At 31.9% G+C, this 23,493-nt stretch overlaps 1 protein-coding gene across 4 annotated transcripts in view; it reads left to right on the top strand.

Annotated features, from left to right (window-relative positions):
- The first annotated feature begins 2,918 nt into the window (after positions 1-2,918).
- The window catches only part of LOC118199480 (caspase-3-like), a 43,302-nt gene continuing 22,727 nt past the window's right edge, over positions 2,919-23,493 (top strand). The window contains exons 1-2 of one of the 4 annotated variants that reach the window (XM_085811309.1): positions 2,919-3,101; positions 22,884-22,941. In XM_085811309.1, the coding sequence (XP_085667435.1) occupies positions 3,098-3,101; positions 22,884-22,941 (62 nt within the window). In that variant the 5' untranslated portion in view covers positions 2,919-3,097. Of the gene's footprint in view, positions 3,102-3,252; positions 3,390-22,883; positions 22,963-23,493 lie in introns of those variants that run through there. The other 3 variants (XM_085811307.1, XM_085811310.1, XM_085811308.1) reach the window with 3 other exon arrangements.

Below are 23,493 nucleotides of genomic sequence, written 5' to 3'. Positions count from 1 at the left end.
TTTCTGGTTAATATTATCTCTTGAAAAAATGTTTTACACACCTTTTTAACATGCTATTGTGATTTTAAATATATGACATATACATCTGTTTTAGATTTGCTATCTAGGTACTTATAAAAACATTTATTGGTAATGAAGAAGATTATGAATCAAAGAAAACCATCAGTGAAATAAAAGGTACAGTTTAAAGACAATCATATCTTCATTGTTTAGACATACAGATTTCTTTCCAAATCTAAGGAAATACATACTTCAAAAAATTACATCCACATTAAAATATTGGAAATTCGGTGTCATGTTACAATATTTAATATTCTGAAATACTTAACACTATCACTATCTCACAGTATTTTTTCTATGTTTATATTACATAGTAATGTTTATATTTCTTATTACAAAATTATGAAGAGCTTAATTAATTAATTAACCTATTACCCCAAATTATGAATAAAGCTTAACATCTTCAATTAGCTTATAACGTTTTTACTTTTGAGAAGTTATATGCATACAAATTCCTGTACATTAATCATTACAGGTGAATAAATGTTTACATATATTTTTAGACTATAACTTATTTTTATATATGCTAATTCTACTTCCAAGTCTCATATGCAAAAAATAAAGTAAATTTTAAAGTTAAATAATATGGATTAGCTCACATGTGTAAGATAAAAATTCATTTTTCATAATTCTACGAAAATTCTTATGTACTTTATTTATTGATTAAATCTAAGTAGAAATCATTAACATAACTGCAGAATTACAATAATTTCCATGAACAAAGTAATTTAAATATAAATGAAAACAAGCAATGCATGAAAAACTTTTTATTAGGAAATATACGTACATACATATATAAATGGACAACATAACACTAAAAATATGGCAATAAAATGACATGACAAAAAAATGAGGCTCTACTCTTATATGCGCCCTAAGGTCACCAAATGTAGCGATATGTGTTCTGCGCTGGTTTTTGGCGCGATTGCGTGTTGTATGGCAACTCTTTTGTCTTTAAATACTCTTTTCCTGGAGTGTTTTAATTGCTGGTTGGTTCGTGTCGCGTGTGTTTTAAAATGGCCTATGTTGCAATGAGAGACGTGGTTGCAAGAGGGTGTGGGAGATTATTTTTAGTGGCTGTGCATGATAGAAGTAACGAAATGCTGATGCAGTGTATTAAACAGTGGATTGAGCCTTGTACAACTGTTTTTTCGGATGGCTGGAAATCTTACAAGGATTTAGGAAAAGAAGGTTTGAACATTTATTTGTGAACCATAGTATGAATTTTCTGGATAGTGCGTCTGGCTGTCATAAAAATACGATAGTGATTACGTGGCGGCATAAAATTGGTATTTCTGCTGTTCGACAAAGCATTCATTCATGGTAAGTACATTTTATTTTATTCTTGTTCTTATTTTGTAGAATGTTATGTTCATTGTTTTTTTAGTATGAATTTCTATCGTTATTGTTGTTTTGTTGAATTGTTTAAAATTTATTTTAATTATTTTAGTTTATTTTGGGGATTAGTGCGTAGTGCTTAGATTGTGCAATTCGTAGATGTTTTTTAAAGTTGAAACAGAAAGCTGTGTACATGGTATTCTTTGAAATTTATTGTTGTTATGTTAATTTATTGAATCGAGGTGTGCGTAGTTCGTAGATTCTTTCGCTGCCTAGATTGTGCAATTCGTAGATGTTTTTTTAAAGTTGAAGGAGAACGCTGTGTACATGGTATTCTTTGAAATTGATTATTGTTATGTTAATTTATTAAAGCAAGATGTTAGTAGTTCATAGATTCTTTCGCTGCCTAGATTGTGCAATTCGTAGATTTTTTTTTAGTTAAAACACATCGCTGTGTACATGGATTGTTGTCAAATAATTTTGGTTAGAAACTTTATGTTTTTTTCTATCTAAATTTTTTTTTTTTCGGATTTTTAGCTTAAATTGTGTGTTCAAAACGTGGTTTTTGCATGTGCGAAAACCGCGTTTTTGGAAACATTTTAGGCTTAAAGTTCGAAATGTAGGCAAAAAATTTAGATAGTAATATGGCATCGTGAAGTTTCTCGCCAAAAATGTTTGGCGAGAAATTTGGCGACTTGAGGGCGCTTATAAGAGTAGTTCCAAAAATGACATTAAAAATCTAAAAATTAAAAAAAAACGTATTAAAAAGTACTATAAGTTGAAACTATAAGCTGAAAACGCTACGACTTCACCAGAGAATTGGGTAAAGTATACGATTTTTATGTCTTGCTGATATGTTGCAATTCTACCAAATAACTAGTGCACACTAGCGGCCGAGCGGTAAAGTCGCTGAACACTGGTAGTTCGGTCCAAGGTTCGAATCCCGCGAACGGGCTGGCGGCATGGGCGTTTCCGTGGTTTTCCCCATGTGCAACGTGTATGTAAGCCAGTTTCCCTTAGAAACTTCTCCACGAAGGCATCACTCCACTTAGGCAGATAGCCCTCGTGCGCTTTGCCATAATTAAATACACAATACACCTACCAAATAATTTGCTCACTTGTGTTATAAAAAATTCAAAACCATAGTATGGATTTTTTTTCACCTCTGTTCTTCATATTTGAATTCAAAATGCATGCAAAACTGAATTTAAATAATTAAAATCGATAGTATTGTGTAAATTGTACAAAAATAAAAATAATTTTAAGAAGTGTTTACCCAAATTACTACTAATGTGATGTTAGCACTGTAGATCTCCGCCTACCATTTAGCATGAGTATTAGAAACTGAAATTATTCATTTCAGTTATTCATGATTAAAAATTATGCTTCAAGCATATAATGAATTGTAAAAGTTAAATTTTGAATTAATTACCGGGCTTTAGCAATATTAAAATAAATATTAATAAAGCCATATTCTTATTTTTAAAAAGTAAAATCAAGAAACCTTGTTACTCAACTTGAACTCGATAGAAGTTTAAATTTAAAGTTACTTTCTCTTCTTTATGGTATATCTCAATGTTTTTTTTTTTTTTTTTAATTTGAAAAAGTGACATGATATTCGTATTTTGCAACTTTCATTTGTAACTCTTTAGTTTCCATGGTGAAATTAATTTAAAAGGCACCAGTTGAAGTGCTGAACATGGGTATGTGTTTTATGTTATATTAGTGCATGCTTCCGATTAATAAACTCAACAATATACTGAAAGTCATTCATTTTTTTATCGTGAGACATATTTTTAACTTTTTTAATAATGTTATTGTTTTGTTCAGAATTAGATCGTTATCTCTCGATAGCGCATCCAACGCGATAATGAAAATCACTTGATTAGATATATCTTAATGCACTGGGGTATGGTGATTGTGCATAAATAATACTCTGTCAATGCATATTATGTGCCGTTTTCGTTCACTTTAATCTGACGTTATTTTTGGTAAGTATGTGTGGGAAATGTTTGTTCTTGTATGTTTTCGTAAAAATTTCTGCTTGTGTTGTTTAATTAAATTATTACTAATTATTGAATCAATGTCTGCAGTTTTGTGAATTTCATAGAAAATATGTGCATTAGAAATGTATGCTGAAATGAGTGTATTTGAAAATTGTAATCGGTGATCTTTTTTCATTGAAATGTACATTCATTATGGTGATCTTATTTTCTTCTAGATAAACGATACTAGTGTCATGTGTCAGAAAGGATTTCAAAATTAGTTTAAAATGATTTAAATTTATCTATCCAAATGAAGGAAAACTATTTTTTATTTAAAAGGCGGGAAATTTTTAATGTGCTATAAATTATTGTTTCTAAATGTGCTTCCTTTGATTTTATTTGACATATTTCTGTCTTTAGTTGTTTTTGTATAACTAATATAAGTAAGATTATGTGTTATTTAGTAATCATTTGGCATGTGTATAAATATATTATTCAACTTATATTGCCTTTTATTTTAGCCCTAATTTTTTTTAATCACTTTAAATTTTTATTGCATATTATTTATTTATTTTTCACATCTGATTTTCTTCTTAAATTTTACATTGGACTTTAACCATAATTGGCTAATCTTTGGAATATGGTAACAGGTAGTTTGGCTACATTTTGGTAAGGCAATAAAGGTCACTAGCTAGGACTTTAGCAGTGTACATGGATAAAGTGAAGAGTGTGCGCAATGCCATTGTGCAATTCTGGGAATTATAGTCAATTTCAATAAATTTCTATTCTGTTGTAGTCTATTTAAATAAATTTCTATTTTCATTTAAAATTTGCCATTATTAGCACCTCCCGCACTTTTATGTAATCATAGGATTTTCCAAATTCTATTAGGTCCTTAACACAATTTCAAGGCCTAATAGAAAAGTGATAATATGGAGAGACTATGTCTTAAGTACCAATAGCCAAGTATTTTGTAATTAAATAAAGAAATAAAAATAAATATTGAATACCAGCCGCTTTTTTTATTTATTTTTAGTCATATAACAAAAGATAAACAAGAATACTATTACATCTAAAAATTATTTAATAAATTATTTTGCTAATTTTATATGAATGAGGAAACTCATAAAAAATGTTTTAATGATTGAATTCACCATTAAAAATCAAACCCCCAAATTCGTTTTTCCCAAAACTGCGTAAAATGTTTTGATTAAATTTGATTTGAATGAGTTTTCCAATTTTGTTTTGAGTGATATAAATTAGGATATAAATATTATTAAATTAGGATATAAATTATTAGTAGTAATAATGTTTAGGTTGATCTTTACATTATGGTAACTTGGCGTTTTTTTTTGGCGACCAACTCTTTTACAGCAATCCTCTATTTTTTTTTCCCGCCGCCATTTTGTCTTCACGAAGTAAAGACATGTTTCTTTTCTTTTTATCTACTGAACACTTCTTCCAACAATCTACTAGCCGAATTACACTTCTGCTAGAAATTTTATCTAACAAAACTGCTTAATCATGACAAATATTCACTGCAAAATTGGGAAAAAGTGCACAATACCATACTCCTTACGCGTTTTTCAAAATAACACATACACATAAACCATGTACACGCCGACTTATTTTTACTTAAAAAAACATCCCAGAATTGCACAAAAATGGCATTGCGCACTCTTCACTATATCCATGTACACTGCTTTTTTCTCATAAATTAGAAAAATTTCACGAAAATACATGACAATTTTCTCAATCTTTAAACCCGGTAAAAAGAACATATATGAAATCACCTGATCGCGAAAAAGTATTTACCCTTTCCAAATATCAACAATTCCACATATAAAATAAATAAAATATCCAAAAACTTTTACCTCTAAATCATCTATTACATTATACACGTCACCAACGAATTCATACCGCAAGCATTACAAATACTTAGTATCAAATATTTAAATTATTTCCATGCACGTTTACTTCAACTTAAACGTATACCAAATTCCTACAAACATAAAATTCACAAAATAACTATCATTTAATTAAAATATAATTAAATTCAAAAACACTACTTAAAATATAAATGAGCACATACATTAAATTAATAAAAATTACCTTACAATCCTAATTACTTTAAACTAAATCATTGCTAATAACAATTTTCCCAATAATACCAAATTCCTTTACTTGCACCTTACATTTAGAACAATGCATAAAAATAATATCCTCAAATAATTAAAAATACTAACTTACCTCATCTTCTTCAGAATCTTGATTACGTGTCCGATAAACTTTTCTTTAGTTACGGCCATGGGATCCAAAAATTCAGGAACACTGTTTCACACAACACAGAATAAACCAAATACAAAATTTCCAGATTTTTTCCCGATTTCCCCCCTTTTCCGATTAAAGAACCGTAATTCGTCCATTAATATCACATGACATATCCCATGATCTCTCATTTCCCTCACACAAAATAATGCGTAATCGGAACTGAGTACTGCTCACATTATTACCAAAGTCCCAGGTCGCCTTTATCGCCTCCAAAATGTCGCCAAACTACCAGTTACCATATTGTAAAGATCAACCAATGTTTATATTATAACTTAGCAGAATATCGTTAACCGTTAAAAATTATATCTAAAAGAATTAAATTTTGTAAAAGAATAAAAAATGAAATTAACTGTTCCATTTTGTCCTTTATGCATCTATTTATATAAAAATGGAATCTGGCTAGGGAATTTACAACTTGTATATGAACTAAAAATTAGTATCTTGACAAAACTTGTCAGAACATAACAAGCATATATTCTGTGATATTAGTGTATTAATCAGATTTCGGTATATGTAAATGCAGTTTATAATTACCAGCATGAGTGTCATAATGGATTTTATTAAAACGGCAAAAACTGAATGCATGATCCTAAGCATTATCAAACCACGGTTCTTTATCCCGTTAAGTATTGCTTGGGTCCTAACAACCACGAGTTTTATTTTTTAAATATTATTTCAAATAAAACAGGAAGCGTTAAACGATATGCATTTTAAACAGTTTTACATTTTTATATGCATAGAAGTGTTAAGTAGTTTTAAATTGTACTTCATTTCTGAAACTTCTGCGGTACTATAGAACAGATCAAGGATTTTAAAGAACAAGTACATTTTAGCAATATGCAACATTAATGATATAGTTCAAATGTTATTGAGCAGCTGTATGATTTGTAACTGGCACTGGAAGAAGCAAAATTTATCTGATGATCCAATCTTCATTTAATGAATTAATAGAGAATGATACAGGGTGAACTCTGTATGCTGGTCTGCATGTTAGTTACATACGAAAGCTAAACTACTTTTTTTTTCAATCCACTGGGACAGTTAGCATAGGCAAACTACTATTTGCTTGTACAAAACTGTACTAAAAGCTTACAGCTTATTTTAAATCAATTTCGTATACTGAATACAGCTCCTCCGAAAAGCGCTCTTTTCGGTTGATCTTTACAATATGGTAACTGGTAGTTTGGCGACATTTTGAAGGCGATAAAGGTTACTACCTGGCACTTTGGTAATAATGTGAGCAGTACTCACTTCCGATTACGCATTATTTTGTGTGAGGGAAGTGAGAGATCATGGGATATGTCATGTGATATTAATGGACGAATTACGGTTCTTTAATCGGAAAAGGGGGGAAATCGGGGAAAAATCTGGAAATTTTGTATTTGGCTTTATTCTGTGTTGTGTGAAACAGTGTTCATGAATTTTTGGATCCCATGGCCGTAACTAAAGTGAATTCGAAATGGGTTTTTATGTATGTATTAATTTAATGTATGTGCTCATTTATATTTTAAGTAGTGTTTTTGAATTTAATTATATTTTAATTAAATGATAGTTATTTTGTGAATTTTATGTTTGTAGGAATTTGGTATACATTTTAGTTGAAGTAAACGTGCATGGAAATAATTTAAATATCTGACACTAAGTATTTGTAATGGTTGCGGTATGAATTCGTTGGTGACATGTATAATGTAATAGATGATTTAGAGGTAAAAGTTTTTGGATATTTTATTTATTTTATATGTGGAAATGTTCATTACTTTTTCGCAATCAGGTAATTTCATATATGTTCTTTTTACCGGGTTTAAAGATTGAGAAAATTGTCATGTATTTTCGTGAAATTTTTCTAATTTATGAGAAAAAAGCAGTGTACATGGATATAGTGAAGAGTGTGCGCAATGCCATTTTTGTGCAATTCTGGGATGTTTTTTTAAGTAAAAATAAGTCGGCGTGTACATGGTTTATGTGTATGTGTTATTTTGAAAAACGCGTAAGGAGTAAGGTATTGTGCACTTTTTCCAATTTTGCAGTGAATATTTGTCATGATTAAGCAGTTTTGTTAGATAAAATTTCTAGCATAAGTGTAATTCGGCTAGTAGATTGTTGGAAGAAGTGTTCAGTAGATAAAAAGAAAAGAAACATGTCTTTACTTCGTGAAGACAAAATGGCGGCGGGGAAAAAAAATAGAAGGTTGCTGTAGGAGAGTTGGTCGGCAAATTTTTGCCAAAAAAATGCCAAGTTACCATAATGTAAAGATCAACCCTCTTTTCTATCTTGTTTGTTTTAGATTTCAGATTAAAGGAAAATGATCAGTTCTGTTTCTCAGAGACGTTTGTTTTTCATGGTTTTCTACATGTATAGCCCAGTTTCCCACTGAAAGGGCTCCACGAAGGCCCATACCTCTCATATACTTTGTTATATTTAAATAACTCTAACCCTCATACTACAACAACTATCACACTAAATTAGGGTAGAATATTTCGAAACAAGATTTTAAATAAGACTCCGGATCCCCACTGGCAGAGCATCTAAAATCGCTAAGTACAGCTAACACAGGTTCAAATCCTGGCCAACGAGCTGGCTGCATGGAAGTTTTCTTGGCTTTTTTAGAAGTGGAATGAGAATATAAGTCAGATCCTCTTAGAAAGTTTCCTTCCTCTTGGGCAGATAAACAACTGTGTGCTTTGCCGTAATCCAAATACATTAAACTCATCTGTATTGACAGCTATCATTCTATCTTTATAAAGAAATATTAAGGTAAAAACATGTAAATATCAAATTTGCTTTAGACTGCAAATATTTTTAAGCAATTGACATTTTAAGCAGCAGAGCTTTTTAGTGGACTCATGAACAACTGAAAATTGCAGCCCAGCTGGTATAGTGGTTAGCGTCGCTGAACAGCTGTATTGAAGGGTCTGGCTCGAAACCCGGAGAAGAATAAATGTTTGTAAATACAGGGGTTGGACAAAAATATGGAAACACCTTTAAAAAAGCATGTTTCTTTGCTTAATATGGTGTAGGAAACCCATTGACATCCAAAACAGCTTGCAGTCTTCTCGGAATGCATAAATACAGTTCCTGTATGTTTGCCAAGGGAATATTATACCATTCTTCCTGCAAAACGGTGGCAAGTTCAGATAATGATGTTGGCGGTGGATAACGAGAACGCACTTTCCGTTCCAATGTAGACCACAAAGGTTCGATAATATTCAGGTCTGGTGACTGTGGTGGCCAGGGGAGATGGGACAACTCATCCTCGTGCTCAGAAAACCAGTCTTGGACAATGTGAGCTGTGTGAACAGGGGCTTTGTTGTCTTGGAAGACACCATCACCATCGGGAAACAAAGTTTGTACCATGGGATGAACTTGATTGGCCAAAATGTTCACATAAGTCTTGGCAGTCATGTGCCCTGACACAGTTATCATGGGGCTAGCAGGAAACCACGATATGGCTGCCAAACCATAACAGAACCCCCGCCATGTTTCACTGTTGTGTATTATAGGCTTGAGATGGCGTTCTCCAGACGTAAACTCGGCCAGAAGTGGGAAACAGTGTGAAAGAAGACTCGTCAGACCATATTACTCGCTTCCACTGCTCTATAGTCCAGGCTTTATGACTTAAACACCAACTTTTCCTGTTACGGGCATTAGCATCACTGATGAGTGGCTTCTCAATTGCAGCACGGCCAGCAATTCCCTGTTTATGAAGCTCCCTTCTAATTGTTTTGGTACTCACAGGGTTCGGTAACACAACATTCATTTCAGCAGTAACTTTTGCAGCTGTGGTCTTCTTATTTTTCGTCACAATTGCCCTTAATGATCGTCTGTCACGATCACTCAGGACACACTTTCGTCCGCGCTGTGATTTAGCAGATGATGTTTTTCCGCTTTTCAAATATGCGGAATAAATCTTCGATAAAGTACCTCTTGAAACACTAAACACCTCGGCTACCTTGCTTACGGAAGCACCTACCATACGTGCTCCAACAATTTGCCCACGTTCGAAGTCTGTTAACTCTGACATAATGCAATGACAACCTCACATAACAGTACTCCAACAACAACTGAACTGTTTAGCACATTTACGAAGTTGTATAGGTGGCGCCAGCGCCACCTACATATTTCATTAAAATTAATCTTTCTTTTCAAACATGCATTTCACAAGGTGTTTCCATATTTTTGTCCATCCACTGTATATAATGTCCGTGCAGCATGGGGGCACTCTAAATATGCAGCGAGCCGAAAGTCCTCTCGAGAGGTTGATGGTAGGGCAACAGTAACTGAAAATTAAGAAAAAAGAACCTAAAATCAGTGTAAAATTCTACCGATTACTAAAGCAATCTAGCAAAACCTTTCCATCGGGTGATAAATTGTACTCATACAGGAACAGTTGTATTTTTATAGTATTTATCAAGTTAAATTTATGAGAACCTACTAAAAATTGGTTTTTCAGAGCATTCGAGATTCATCAGAATGGTGATAAGATCATTAAGTGTGGGAGAGGCAAAAAAAATGTTTTAAATGAAATAATTGCTGCAAAATGCACGAAGTATGATTGTTATATAATAATTAAAAATATGCGAAATTTCTTCTGATGATCTCTTTCAAACAGCATAATATTTCAGCAAAGAAGTAGCACATATTTAGTTCACACATGGTATTTGGGGCTGTGAACAGAAGGTCGTGAAAAGATTTTTATACTACTTCCTGATAAGCTATCGATATTTTGTAAACATATTGAATGCAGATTATAATACAATATGGTAAAACAAGTTTTATAAAATTACATTAAATTTTTTTAAAATTTTTTTAAATTAAATTTTTTTAAAATTTAATGTTGATACGATTTTTGCACATATTTTCATTTGCAAGACAAAATACTAAAGTCAAAACTTTAACGTTTGCGCTGACGTAAAATATTCTTTTAATTAAAATTTGTACATTATTAACGTAACTTCCAAGTTCTGAGTGAAAAGTCAGAAAATGGTTTCGATTATTTGAGGCATTTATTGGAAATAAAAAAAAAAAAATATTATTCGTTCTTATTCATTTACTTTATTGGAAGTAAAAAAATTTTATTGATTTTCAAAATGATTTTCAATTGAAAATTTTCATTGAAAATGAGGGTACTATTCGGTTTCGAGGGCCGTAAAAAAATTGCAGCGAAAATGTATGCACAAAAGCACCAAATCTAGCAAACGCGCCCATTTAAACAGAGCGCCAAATCTAGCGTACGCACTGATTTCAGATTGCGTTTTATATAGTTCTATATTTCTTAAGACACCATTGAAGTACTAGTTTAATTTTTAAATCCTTTTTTGATATCTTATGGATTTAACAATTTGGAAATTGCCCATGACAAAAAGTCGGCAATAGAATTTTGGGTAAAGTGCAGAATCACCCACTGCTTGACGTGTTTTTAAGGACTGCACATACTCGGTATCCATGTGCACATAACCTATTTTCACTTTAAAAAAAATCCTAGAACTGCACAAAAATGGCACTGCGCACACCCTTGACTTTATCTATGTACACATCGACCCATTTTCACTTAAAAAGTAAAAGAAAATTGACAAAAATCCAATTGTTTTTACGCTTGCAAAAAATGGCAAACAAATAAGTGAGCGATTCTGCACTTTACCGAGAATATTTTCAAGGAAAAGGCATCATTCATTATAGAAAATTACGTTTGAACAACCAATGAGATGAAATTATGCTTAAGCGATAAGTCGGTAGCGAAATAGCGATGCAGGCATCCATTCAGTTATGTTTAGCAATTTTGATATAAATTAAAATAATGATCTGAAATAGTTATTTACTCTTATGCTTCCATTCAGTCATGTTTAGTCTTTATCATATAAATTAAAATAAGAAAAATGCATTTTATCAAATTAACCTTTCATCTAAATTAAAACATCAATCTTAAATAATTATTTACTATTATACTTCCATTCTTGCCGCAATTATTAGGGTTGCCACAATTATTTTGCAGCATTGGCATCAACAATAGTTTGGTGATTTTTTACGGCCCTCAAAACCGAATAGTACCAAAATCAGTTATTAAGATTAAAATAAAAATTTTAAAAAAATCAAAAAAGTTTTATAACATAAGCTTTTATTCAAAACTTCTAAAATTCTTAATAAGCCAAAGGGAAAAATAATTTGTGGCATATTTTAATGGGAACAAGAGATTAATTAAACTTCTTTACAATATTCATGTGCAATTTATATCAAGGATTATAAAAGGACAGACACGTAAATAACGATATCAAACAGTCGATTTCCAATGTCAAAAATATATATAGGGAACAACTTTTTTTTATTATTCATGATATAAATTTGTAAATGAATTTTGTAGAGAATATTATTTAAATTTGTATTCCTATTAATCTGTATAATAAATTACAGTACTCTTCTGTTGTCGGGATCAGATTAAAAAATGTATGTATGTATGCATGTATATACGGATGTATGTGTTCATGTATGCGCATATATATACATACGAACATATACATGTGTTTACACACATACAAATACACAGACACGTACACGACGCGCATGCATGCATTACTGAATACCTTCCGATAGCAGAAAATAGCTAAATTACTTTTTTTTTAATTTATTAATCATTTGAGTTATAAATAAAAGCTTATTCTATAAAGATCTCCTTTTTTATTTTTTATTTTTTTGTATTTCTTAAACAACATCTAAAACAGAAATTCTTATTTCCTCTTCCATTAACTTTCTAACTGGTAACAAATTTCTTATTACTTTAGAACCAGTGTAAGGTCGCCGTTATGGTAAAACATCAAGAAGAGTTCTTGATCGTAAAACTTCCCGCGCTATTGAGGGTCATTCATTAACTATTGTCATCAGGGTTGGAGGGACGCTTGTTCCCTTAGGCACTTGGGGGTGAAAGTGAGACAAAAATCCGGGCTATCCGTTTTTTACATTTCTCTGAAGTCTAACAAAATCACGGGTCTGTCTGTTTTCAGGGAGAGATTTAAAATGACAATATTACGGGAGAAACCGTCAAGTAACGCGTTTAATGTATAACAGACAGTATAAGCTAAGCTAAAATTATCTATTTCAGTTAATGTTGCAGATTGCATTGTTCCTTAATCTTCTAATTGGATTCGGCTTATTATTTTTTGCAGACTGTTAGAGCAATTTTATGAAAGTAAGCTTGAACTTTCGATTATGTCAAATAGAATTTCCTATGCTGGAACTGCCAAAGGATCTACAAAGCAAAAGTATGTTTCGATGTTTATCAAACAAAAAGTGGATAAAGGCATATCCTTTGTTTCTCTAACCATTCCTAAATCTGTTTATCAATTTCACGCTGCTCTGGGGGAAGGGGGGACATCGCGGCGTGCAATGAATTGGAAGTTGATTTGTGAGCACTATCCTTATCTTCAGGGCAGAGGTTTTTATTTTATTTGGCTTATAATTCCTTACTAAATATAGTATTTCATCTCGATGTACTCCATCTTTGATATGATTTAAATCAAATTCCTCGTCCTTATAATTCACTTCCAATAGTGAAGAAAGTGACACAGAGGTTATTGAAAACGAAAAAATTTCGATTGACAAAATAGTTGATATTCTCGACACAGCAATTATAAGACTTGAACAGCAGCGGAATTTTATAACTGAACAAGAAATTATGCCTCTTTATAGAATTAAAAGAAAGTATTATCACATAAAATGAAGCAACTTAAACAACTTACATTGAAAGAAATGTTTCATAAAGTAAACAAATAAATATTAAGCTTTTTTTTTTGTAAATTTTGATACCTTTTAGATCGTAATTGTTCTTTATGTCATAAATTACGGTTTCATATTTTTAATTTTATAATTTCTGCTTGCCATCTTACCAGATTTAAACTGATGATCTATAATCCGGAAAAATCGATAATCCGTAATCGCCAAAGTCATGGCGAGTCCGTATTAAAAACTTTTGACTGTAGTATGTTCTTGCTGTGAAAAAAAAAGGATTGAGAATCAAAACATAGTTTAATGGCTCGAGTCTTTCTTTCTTCAATGTCATTCGTTTTATGTATCTGCGGTGTCAATAATTGACATTGATTGAATTTTACCAACTTCAGTTAGAAAGCCATAATAGGACAGTACATTAGAATAACTACTTGAAGAAGGTATGTGCAAATAGTTTGATGTCTCTTAAAAGAACTAAAAAAGGCAGAGCCAGCAAAATCATAGAAGTCGATGAACGTCTTTTCCCAAAATGAAAGGAAAAAAAAAAAAAACATTGGATATGTTCTTCCAGAACAATGTGTATTCAGGTGTTTATGCCAGGAAAGCAAGGAATGTTTTCTGGTCACCGTCCCCGATCGTTCATCTACAACATTGATGACTGCCATTCAGCAAAATATTGTGGATGGCAGTATAATATTTTCAGACTGCTAGAAAGAGGAATTAAGAATTCTGAACATTTCAACTGTGTATCACAGGTATAATTTTGTAGACCCCAAAGCTGGATGTGGTACCCATACTATTTTATTTGTTTTATTATTTTTATTTTTTTACAGAAGTAATTTTTTTAGTCTTTTGAACTCTGTAATTTTTTTATAATTGTATACTTGGCAACAATTAGTGGCGCATTTTTAACTGACGTCCCTTTAATGGAATAGCACCAAATAAGTATAATTACTTTTTAAAAATGTATTTCGCACAAATAAATTTTTTTTTTTTTTTTTTTTTTAAGTTTTTTTAAAAAGTACTGCGTGAAATTGAAATTTGACCAAAATTGAATTGAAAATTGTGAAATTGAAGCCAAATGCCAATATTTTCTGGATTTAAAACCATACTACACACATTTACAATTTCATTAATTGATTGATGCATTGTCATTGCAGTGTGTGACTTCAGTTATATCATCTTCATTTAGTATTTCTCATATCCCACCAGTAGGAAAATATCGTTTTTCACTTGTTATATGCAAAAACCTTTAGATTCATGGCTTTCATTATTATCATGAAATTTATATTATGCGAAACATTTTAACAAAATATCTGCAGACCCATCCTCTTATGATCTTGCAGTGCCTCGCACATCAGGTTTTATATTAAAATATTTCTAAAATTCTTGGGTGAACTTACTGCTGCATCAGTTTTGAAAAAACTTGCTTATTTCACTGCATTTTAGTGTGCACAAAATTCTGATGCCCATTGGCTGATTGATGACTGTACAGTTTCAGGGAAAGAGTAAAACAGAGATGTTATAACTTACTAAAACTGTGATTTTTGATAAGATTATTAATAATAGACAGAACAGAATAATAAGCTGCTTCAAATCAAAAAGTTAAGGAAGAGTAAATTTATTATGTTAACTGAACTGAAGTTCTTCAGAGTTTAATTCTTCCTTCTTTCTCTACTGTTATGCCAGATAGAGAAAACCAACATGAGCAACAGCCACTCCATATAAATACATCTTGAGGCTTCATGTATTATTTATTAAGTTAGGTAGAAAAATGCTTCAGGAGAAAAATCAATCATTTTTATGGCACAACTTCCTTTTCTTTATTTCCTCCATTCCTAGACTTTGAGGAAAACAAATTCTTTTTGTTGGTGATTTGGAGGTACAGGTATTAGACATCCAGATTATAGACATTGTATAATTCTACTGTATTATACAAAATAAGTATACTACTATATATGCATACTTATTTTTTTAAAAATAATTCAATAAGGAGGCTTTTAATATTCATAATAAATAAACATTTTCATATCATCTAAAAGAAACATTAAACAATCATAATCATTCATATTTCATTCATAATAAATTTAGTTATTGTTTTCATAAGCCATTTGTGTATTATTTGATTCATTGGTAAAAATTTATTGTTTGGTACCCCTTGGCGAATCTTTGACGCCAAGATTGGCGCCAGAAAGGCACAATTTCAAGATGGCCCATCCACAAAACCAAAATAAAAAGTCAAAGAATTGCACAAACTTGGTATCCATGCATACGTCAATCTATTTTCACTTAAAAAAATCAGAGAATTGCACAAACTAGTCATTGTGCACTGCCTGAAGTTTGTCCATGTACACATGGATCTATTTTCACTTAAAAAAAATCAGGAAGCTACAAACAAAGTTAAAACTATCATGGTAACTATTATGGTATAGTTTTGCCAACATTATCAATGTTAGATTTGGTGAATAACCAATACTCCTTGGCGATTTTTTTCAAAGAAAAACAAGGGTTACCGCAGAATAAAAATAGCCTATTAATCAAATAGATTTATACATTGTTTTTCAAAACCATGCAATCTTCTTAAATTTTTTTCCTTAGAAAATGCTAACAGGTAGTTTGGCGACATTTTGGTAAGGCGATAAAGGTTACTAGGTAGAACTTTAGCAATAATCTGAGAAGTACACATTTCTAATCACAGATTATTTTGTCTCAGAGAAATGAGAGATCATGTGACATTTTCTGGAAAATTCCGATCATGATTTTAGCTAATAAGCACTTAGAAAGAATTTCGCTGCTAAAGTGCAGAATTGCCCAATTATTTGTTTGGCGCTTTTTACAAGAGTAAGAAGAATTGGATTTTTGTCAATTTTCTTTGACTTTTTAAGTGAAAATAGGTCGATGTGTACATGGATAAAGTCAAGAGTGTGCGCGAGGCCATTTTTGTACAATTCTGGGATGTTTTTTTTTAAGTGAAAATAGGTCAATGTGTTCATGGATACCATGTATGTGCAATTCTTAAAAACGCGTGAAGCAGTGAGCGATTCTGCACTTTCTCCCAATTTCGCACCTAATCTTCGTCATGATTAAGCACTTTTGTTCCATAAAAGTTCTAGCATAAGCGTAATTCGGCTAGCAGATTGTTGCAAAAAATGTTGAGTAAAAAAAAAAGCCTTTACTTTGTGAAAAAAAAATGGCATCCAAAAAAAAAAACTAGCAGGTTGCTGTAGCAGGGTTGGTCGCCAAATTTTCTCAAAAAAAATCGCCAAGTTACCATAATCCGAAGATTCACCTTTTTTCATATGGTAGTGTTATTTCTATTTGTCCAAAATAGTATTCATGTAGCTAATTTCAATTTCAAGCTACTGTCACGTTCAACAGTTAGTGCATTAAGACACAATAACACACCTTATAAATACTAATTCAGAAGTCAAACAACAAAAATCAGTGTTATATTTTCAAAATTTTAGCAGGACTAGTTTTGATGGTTTTTACCGAACCACCATTCTCAGCTGCAAAACCGCATTTTGCGCTGATTTATGCAGTTTTGCAGCTGAGGATGGTGGTTCAGTAAAACCATCGAAACTAGTCCTGCAAAATTTTTTAAAATATAACGCTGATTTTTGTTGTTTGACTTCTGAATTAGTAAGGAGTTATTCTGTCTGAGGCTAAGAGCCGGTGTGGGACCCGGTTCTCCAAACAATAAGGAATTAGTTTTAAAACTCCTAAGTAGAATTTGCAGTTTTGGGCTGAGGCTAAGTTTTGGATTTGTGCCCCACGACTCCAGTCCACAAAGTCGAACTCGTTTCATGTGGCCTACCTGCCACGACCTCCCCCTGCCTGATATGGGGGTTCACAGTAGGTCGATTCCCTGAGTTGCGTAACTGTTCGCAGGAGAGGTGTACAAATTTTGATTGATTGATTCTGAATTAGTTAGTGCATTGTGTATGTATTAATCAGTTACCATTTGTCAACCTTGTGTTCAACCAAAATTTATTTAATTTCAGCTATTTACAAAAATTTCAAAATAATGGGGAAAAGCAAAATGTAATAAATAACTGACATTGATATTTATCAAAGCTTTTTACATTTCATAGTGGCTGTGTAATAAAAATCAATGTTGTGAACAGATAGATCAGTAAACCTGAGTTGATGATAATATCACGTTTGACTACTGATTTTTATCATTTGATAATGTTTTTTACTGTGTGTCAGATTTGTAGATTTAAATATGGTTGTTGTCAGCAACTCTTTTATAAACAAAAGCAAATCTTTTTTATTCTGTGGGAACAATGAATAAAAGTTCTTGTTGTTCTGAGAAGATCTTCCACTTGTCCTTTTCGTAATAGGAAACGAGTATTAAATTTTCTTGTTATTTGTGACAATAATTTCACATTTCCTTATTATTTCTCTTTCCTCTGGTGTGAAATGAAGTTTCTTATTTTATAGATTGAACATGTTCATAAGATTGTGTTGTATTGACAATTATGAATTTATTTGAAATGAATTATTTAATTATCTATCACAGCTTTTTAAATAATTTTCTTATCTAAATATTTTTTTTAATTATTTCATAATTTGTATTTTGTTTAACTGGGTTTCTATGTTTTCTTCTTTTTCATTAAAAAAAAAAAAAAAAAAAAAAAAAAAACTTTGTGAAATAATTAATTTGAAGACAAGATGCCATAATTAAAATTGGTAATGCAGAAATAATAGGGGAGAAAATATGTTGATTTCTGTTATAGGCCAAGGCTGTCTGTCCAAGTTTCCTCCACCGCATCCCATTTGGCACAATAGCCCTTCATTGATGAACTTCAATTAACCTTAAATCCTCCTCAACATCATCTATCCTTATGTTCCATGTCCCAAATCTCAGATCCAATTTCAAGCCAGGTAATCGGGAATGTGTCAGTCCGGAAGATTACTTTTGAGATTTCTGAATCAGAAATTTTTACAAGGCAAGGGGATTGGCCTTGTGCTCAATCCCCGACCTGAAAGGCCAGACCTCCAAATGTATAAACTCCTTAGAGGCAGGGGTGCCCAGCTATATCCCTGGACACTGGGTACCCATTTTAGTTGCCTTTTATGACAAGTATGAGCTACATTGAGACTATTCTTTCACTCCTGGTCACCACACGGTTGAATATCATTACAAAATGGTCAGGCACGGTGAGATAGCTTCCCTGCAAAGCAGTTTTAGGGTTGCCATAAAATGGCAAGTTAAGGCAGGGTTGCCACTTTTGGCAAGAAATTGCCCTTTGACGACAAAATTGGCGATATGCCATGGACGGATGGAGAACCTTCTGGAACAAATTCTTACAGGTTTAGCCCAGAATGTTTTCAAACACCAGTCAAAAGCTATATAAACCCTGCTGTTACGTGGAGAGTCAGTTAGTATCGAGTTGGTGTCTCGTCTAGTGAGTTAGTCAATCCCTGCAGAGTCGATCGGGTTGACAGCCGGGCAGCAAGTACCGAGTGGGTTGTCAAGTGCACCGAAAGAGTCTCATAGTGTATCGTGGTTAGTGCATCGTTGAGAGAGCGTGTTGAGCTCCAGGAATGACTGAACCGAAGAGTCGGGAGCTGTGCTCTGTGTGTCGTCGAGTGCATCGCGAGTTGTAGCGTGCAGAGTCTCGAAAGTACGTGAAGTTCTGAGAATGACCAAGCAGATTCAGGAGCTGTACTCTAGTACTTTGCCATGAAGCTGTCTCCACCGTGATAACTTGATAACCTGAATGCTGTGTCGCTGATCGTGTTAGCGTGTTTATAACAGCTCGATGACTGTAAAAAAGTGACTTTGGAGCTGTCCTGATTAATATTGGCTAAGTAAAGTGTGTTTCGATACTTCATCAAGTGTCGTCATTATTCACTCCAAATCCACACGAACCCCGTGCGAACGTGACAACTGGTGTCATAACGTAACAACTGGTGTCATAAAAGAAAAACGTAACAATATGTATTTAGATACATATTATTGTGACTTTCAAAAGTAATAAAAAATCAGAAACCTTTGGTGTGCTTCTAAATACAAGATATACAGACATTATTCTTGGCAAAAAAAAGAACACCAAGCATTTTTTTTCACTCACTTATGTACAGTATTCAAATCATCCATTCTTGACCACATCCAAAATACAACTATTGAGTTTTTTCAATGTTCTGCCTTAGAAAGTCCTCCATGAAGACATCCCTCCCCTTAGGCAGGTAGCCCTCGAGGCTTTGCCGTAATTAAAATAACTAACCTTTTCAATGTTCTGATAATAGTTCTATTAGAGGTGGAAAATATGGCTGTTTTAACACATAATTATATCAGCATTATGCCAATTCCATAAATCTGCAGATGTATTGTTTTCAAGAAAAATATTTGTAGGGTTTGTACAGTCTTAAAGTCCATATGTTTTTTTTTAAAGTGATTTTTGGTCCTTAAAAGGCCTTTTAATTATGGCCAAAATTGGCAAAAAAAAATCCTTAATTTTACTCATCTGACATTTATGTCTGTTTTTATGACTGCTACTTTTAACTAACATTATGGAGGAACATTTTCTGGCTATTTCTTGACAAATATGTATTTCATTGGATATCATTTGAATTTGTTCCTACTTCTAAAGTAAGTGGTGGGTAAAATATATTTTAGAGTGCCCCTTGGTGAAAAGTGGCGATTTTTGGCAACTGGGCAGCAAGGCACAATTTCAAGATGGCCACTACACGAAACCAAAATAACAAGTCAAAGAATTACATAAACTCGGTGTCGATCTATTTTCACTTAATAAACACTGGTAAATTGCCCAGACTAGTCATTGTGCACTTCCTTGACTTTGTCCATGTAAACATCAATCTATTTGCACTTAAAAAAAATCAGGAGAATGATGACATTATATAATGTTAAAACGAAGTTACTCATTACCAAAATTGAACAAAATTTGTAGCCGATCGAAGCTCAATAAACTGCATTTTAAATCACGCAATGAAATAACATAAAAAAGGAAATATTGACTTACCATATTTAGAAATTTCTGTCTTCAGTCTGTGGCACACAAAATTCCTTAACTCTGGTTTCCAGATCCTTAAATGTCACTATGTGATTTACTCAGAAGTGAACAAAGCCATTATCAAAAAGACAATCTTACGACTTCCAGCAGTTGGATATGATTCTTGTTCCAGGTGAAATATTCCGTTGAATTACATCCAACAAAGTTTCTTTTCTTCTGTCCTCAACAACCTTTCGCTCTCTTGTTCTATACTACCGAACACTCAGTTTACCAGCGGCAGCCATTTTACGATGCAAAACACAAAATAGCAATGTACTTCCTATCTGACATCCAATGCAGAAATATGTCCTTACAAAGATTTTCCCATCTGTCAAATTCACCGAAATCTCACAACCAATCACGTCACAATAGAGTTTCCATAACATTCAACTAATCAGGTAAATAAAACAACAACTGGGTAATAAAGGAAACAACTTGGCGATAATCCAAGGGGCACCTAAAATATAGACTAACCAGAGTTCATAAAATATTACATACTAACTAAACATAAACATTCTGAAATTATGTCATTCTTGCAAATAAAGAGTTCATAAAATTACATCAAAAACAGCTTTTCTCTTCTTGCAATATTTATTCTTTTATTATGTGGCACAAAATTTGGCGATTTATATGTATTTTGACAGTTGTAAGACTAATTTGTATATAAAATTTTTATTTCAGAGATTAGCAAATTTTTTGTTAATTTTTTCCCACTAACTTAACATTGATGAACATCATCAACATAATGATATTAGCAATCATATTAAAGTGAAATACTATTTTCTTCTGTCATATTTTAAAGTGATATTGTTTTACATTTCGGCAACTTAAAAAAATTTTTTAATTCTGAAAAATAAACAAGATATAAATTGCTGTAAAGCACATTTTCTGAAAAACTTCTCAGCAAAAACAAAAGACCTGCAGGTTTAAAAAAACTAATTTGATTATTCTTCTTTTATGTTTTTTCATTATAAGAGTTTTTTTTTTTTTTTTTCCATTTAATAATGTCAGAACATATTCAAATGCATATAAATTTTCTTTGTAAAATTCTTTTTGGATCCTCCCCCCCCCAAGATTTATAATGATTTGAAGATAAGGTTTATAGACCTGCAGTTGAAAAAAATATGTGACAAATATATCAAATATGACAAATATATCAATAGTTCAAAAAATATGTGATGAAAAAATATTTTCAAAAAAATACGTGAGTGTTTTCATGATATTAATATGTGGACTAGTTTTATAGGAAGTTAGTGATGAATTTATGTATTTGTTCATTTATTCTTTGAGAATTTTGGAAGAACAGTAAAAACAAAATGATTTGAATTTTCTACTTTTGATCCTAGTAAGTATTTCTTTTAACATGTTTATCTTTCCTTTATTTTTTTCTCCATTTCTCTAGATACAAGCACATATCTGTAAGAAGGACTTTTTCTATTAACACAGAAATTGATAATTCACAGTTTAAAATATTCATCTTGTGTGTCTCAGTACACCACACTCTGAACTGGCACTGGGCATTTCGTCACTTGATGCAATCTTTGTGGGTCCTAAATTGTGCTGTGTCCTAAATTCCAGTGACTGTCTTAAGTTATCTAGTTCACCCATTAGCGGCAATCCAAATAAGGTCTCATACACAAAGAATCCCGATTAAGGGACATCTGAGGTGCTGGTAAGAGTGCGATAAAGTTCACTGAGACCAGCCTAAAAAACAGTATCATTGTCCTAAATTCTAAAAATTTTACCATCTTTAAATTTTTTCACTCAGAGCTTCACTAAATTCTAAAAGTTCCTTTGTACCAGCTTAGACCATATATCATTTCATATTTATTCGCAGTGCTCATATTACTAAAGAAATAAAATCAGCGTTTTCTTCTATATATGGTAAATGCATTTTTAGAATAACAGAAATCTTTAATTAAATTCTAAAATGAAGAGGAAATTTATTGTGGAAGAAATTGAGTACATAAAGAGAAAGAAAATTGTTCTTCAAAGGTATATTGGGAAAACATTAACAAGTTAGGAGATGGAACAAAGACCAGTAGGTTATATGTTTGTTTATTGAAGAAATGATATAGTTATATGTTTGTTTATTGAAGAAATGATATAGTTATATGTTTGTTTATTGAAAAAATGATATAGTTATATGTTTGTTTATTGAAGAAATGATATAGTTATATGTTTGTTTATTGAAGAAACTTTCTTATTATTAGAGCAGTGAGAAATTTATTATACTATTTTTTCTTAACAGTGAACTGTAGTCAGCAATGAGTGTTTTTTTTTTTTTTTAAGTGAATTTTTTGTGGGATTTGTTTGAGGTTCTAAAATAGTATTATAAAAATTACTGTGTACATTTGAAATATTTTATAGAAGAAAAATAAAAATTTTAACCTTGATTTTCAGTTAATTTTTTCCCATCTTTTTATGTTTATAGCAGAAGCTATGGATGAAGGTGGCATGGGCTATAATATTGATGCTAAAGGAATTTTTGGGTATGTTACTGGACATTTCAGGTAAAATCAAATGCCTTTTTAACAATCTTCATAAGCCAAATGTCTTACTTACTAATACCTAGTATTGTGTTTATGTTGAAAGTACATAAAAACAATGTAGTTTCAGCACTTTTAAAGGCAAACTCTATTATATGTACCACATCAAATCTTTCTTATCTGCCTTTAAGAATTTTGTGTGCCAAAATTTGATTCCATGCCAGGTTTCAATTGATAGATAATTTATAAATATCAACTAAATTAAAAACAATACTTATTGTCCACATACTCCACTGACAGAGAGTCATGAACTAATACCATCTAATTTTTCACCAAGCTGATGCTTGAAAGGCAACAGCCATTTTCAAAATCATATTGCACTAAGCATTCTGTACAAGAGCACTTAATTACTAAAACTGAAAAGGTAGGAAACATTGATAATAAAATCCCTGGGAGAACAGCAGAGGGGGGGGGCTCTGGTGTTCTCCCAGTGTACACAGTGATCTGTTTTTGCTTAAAAAACATCAGAGAATTGCCCAAATTTGGCATTGTGCA

This window comes from Stegodyphus dumicola, chromosome 2, assembly GCF_044657685.1.
Source record: "Stegodyphus dumicola isolate Sdum_Otavi_A_Nest chromosome 2, ASM4465768v1".
NCBI lineage: Eukaryota > Metazoa > Arthropoda > Arachnida > Araneae > Eresidae > Stegodyphus > Stegodyphus dumicola.
The sequence above is the reverse complement of the archived record's forward strand: the minus strand, read 5'-3'. Positions and strand labels throughout refer to the sequence as shown.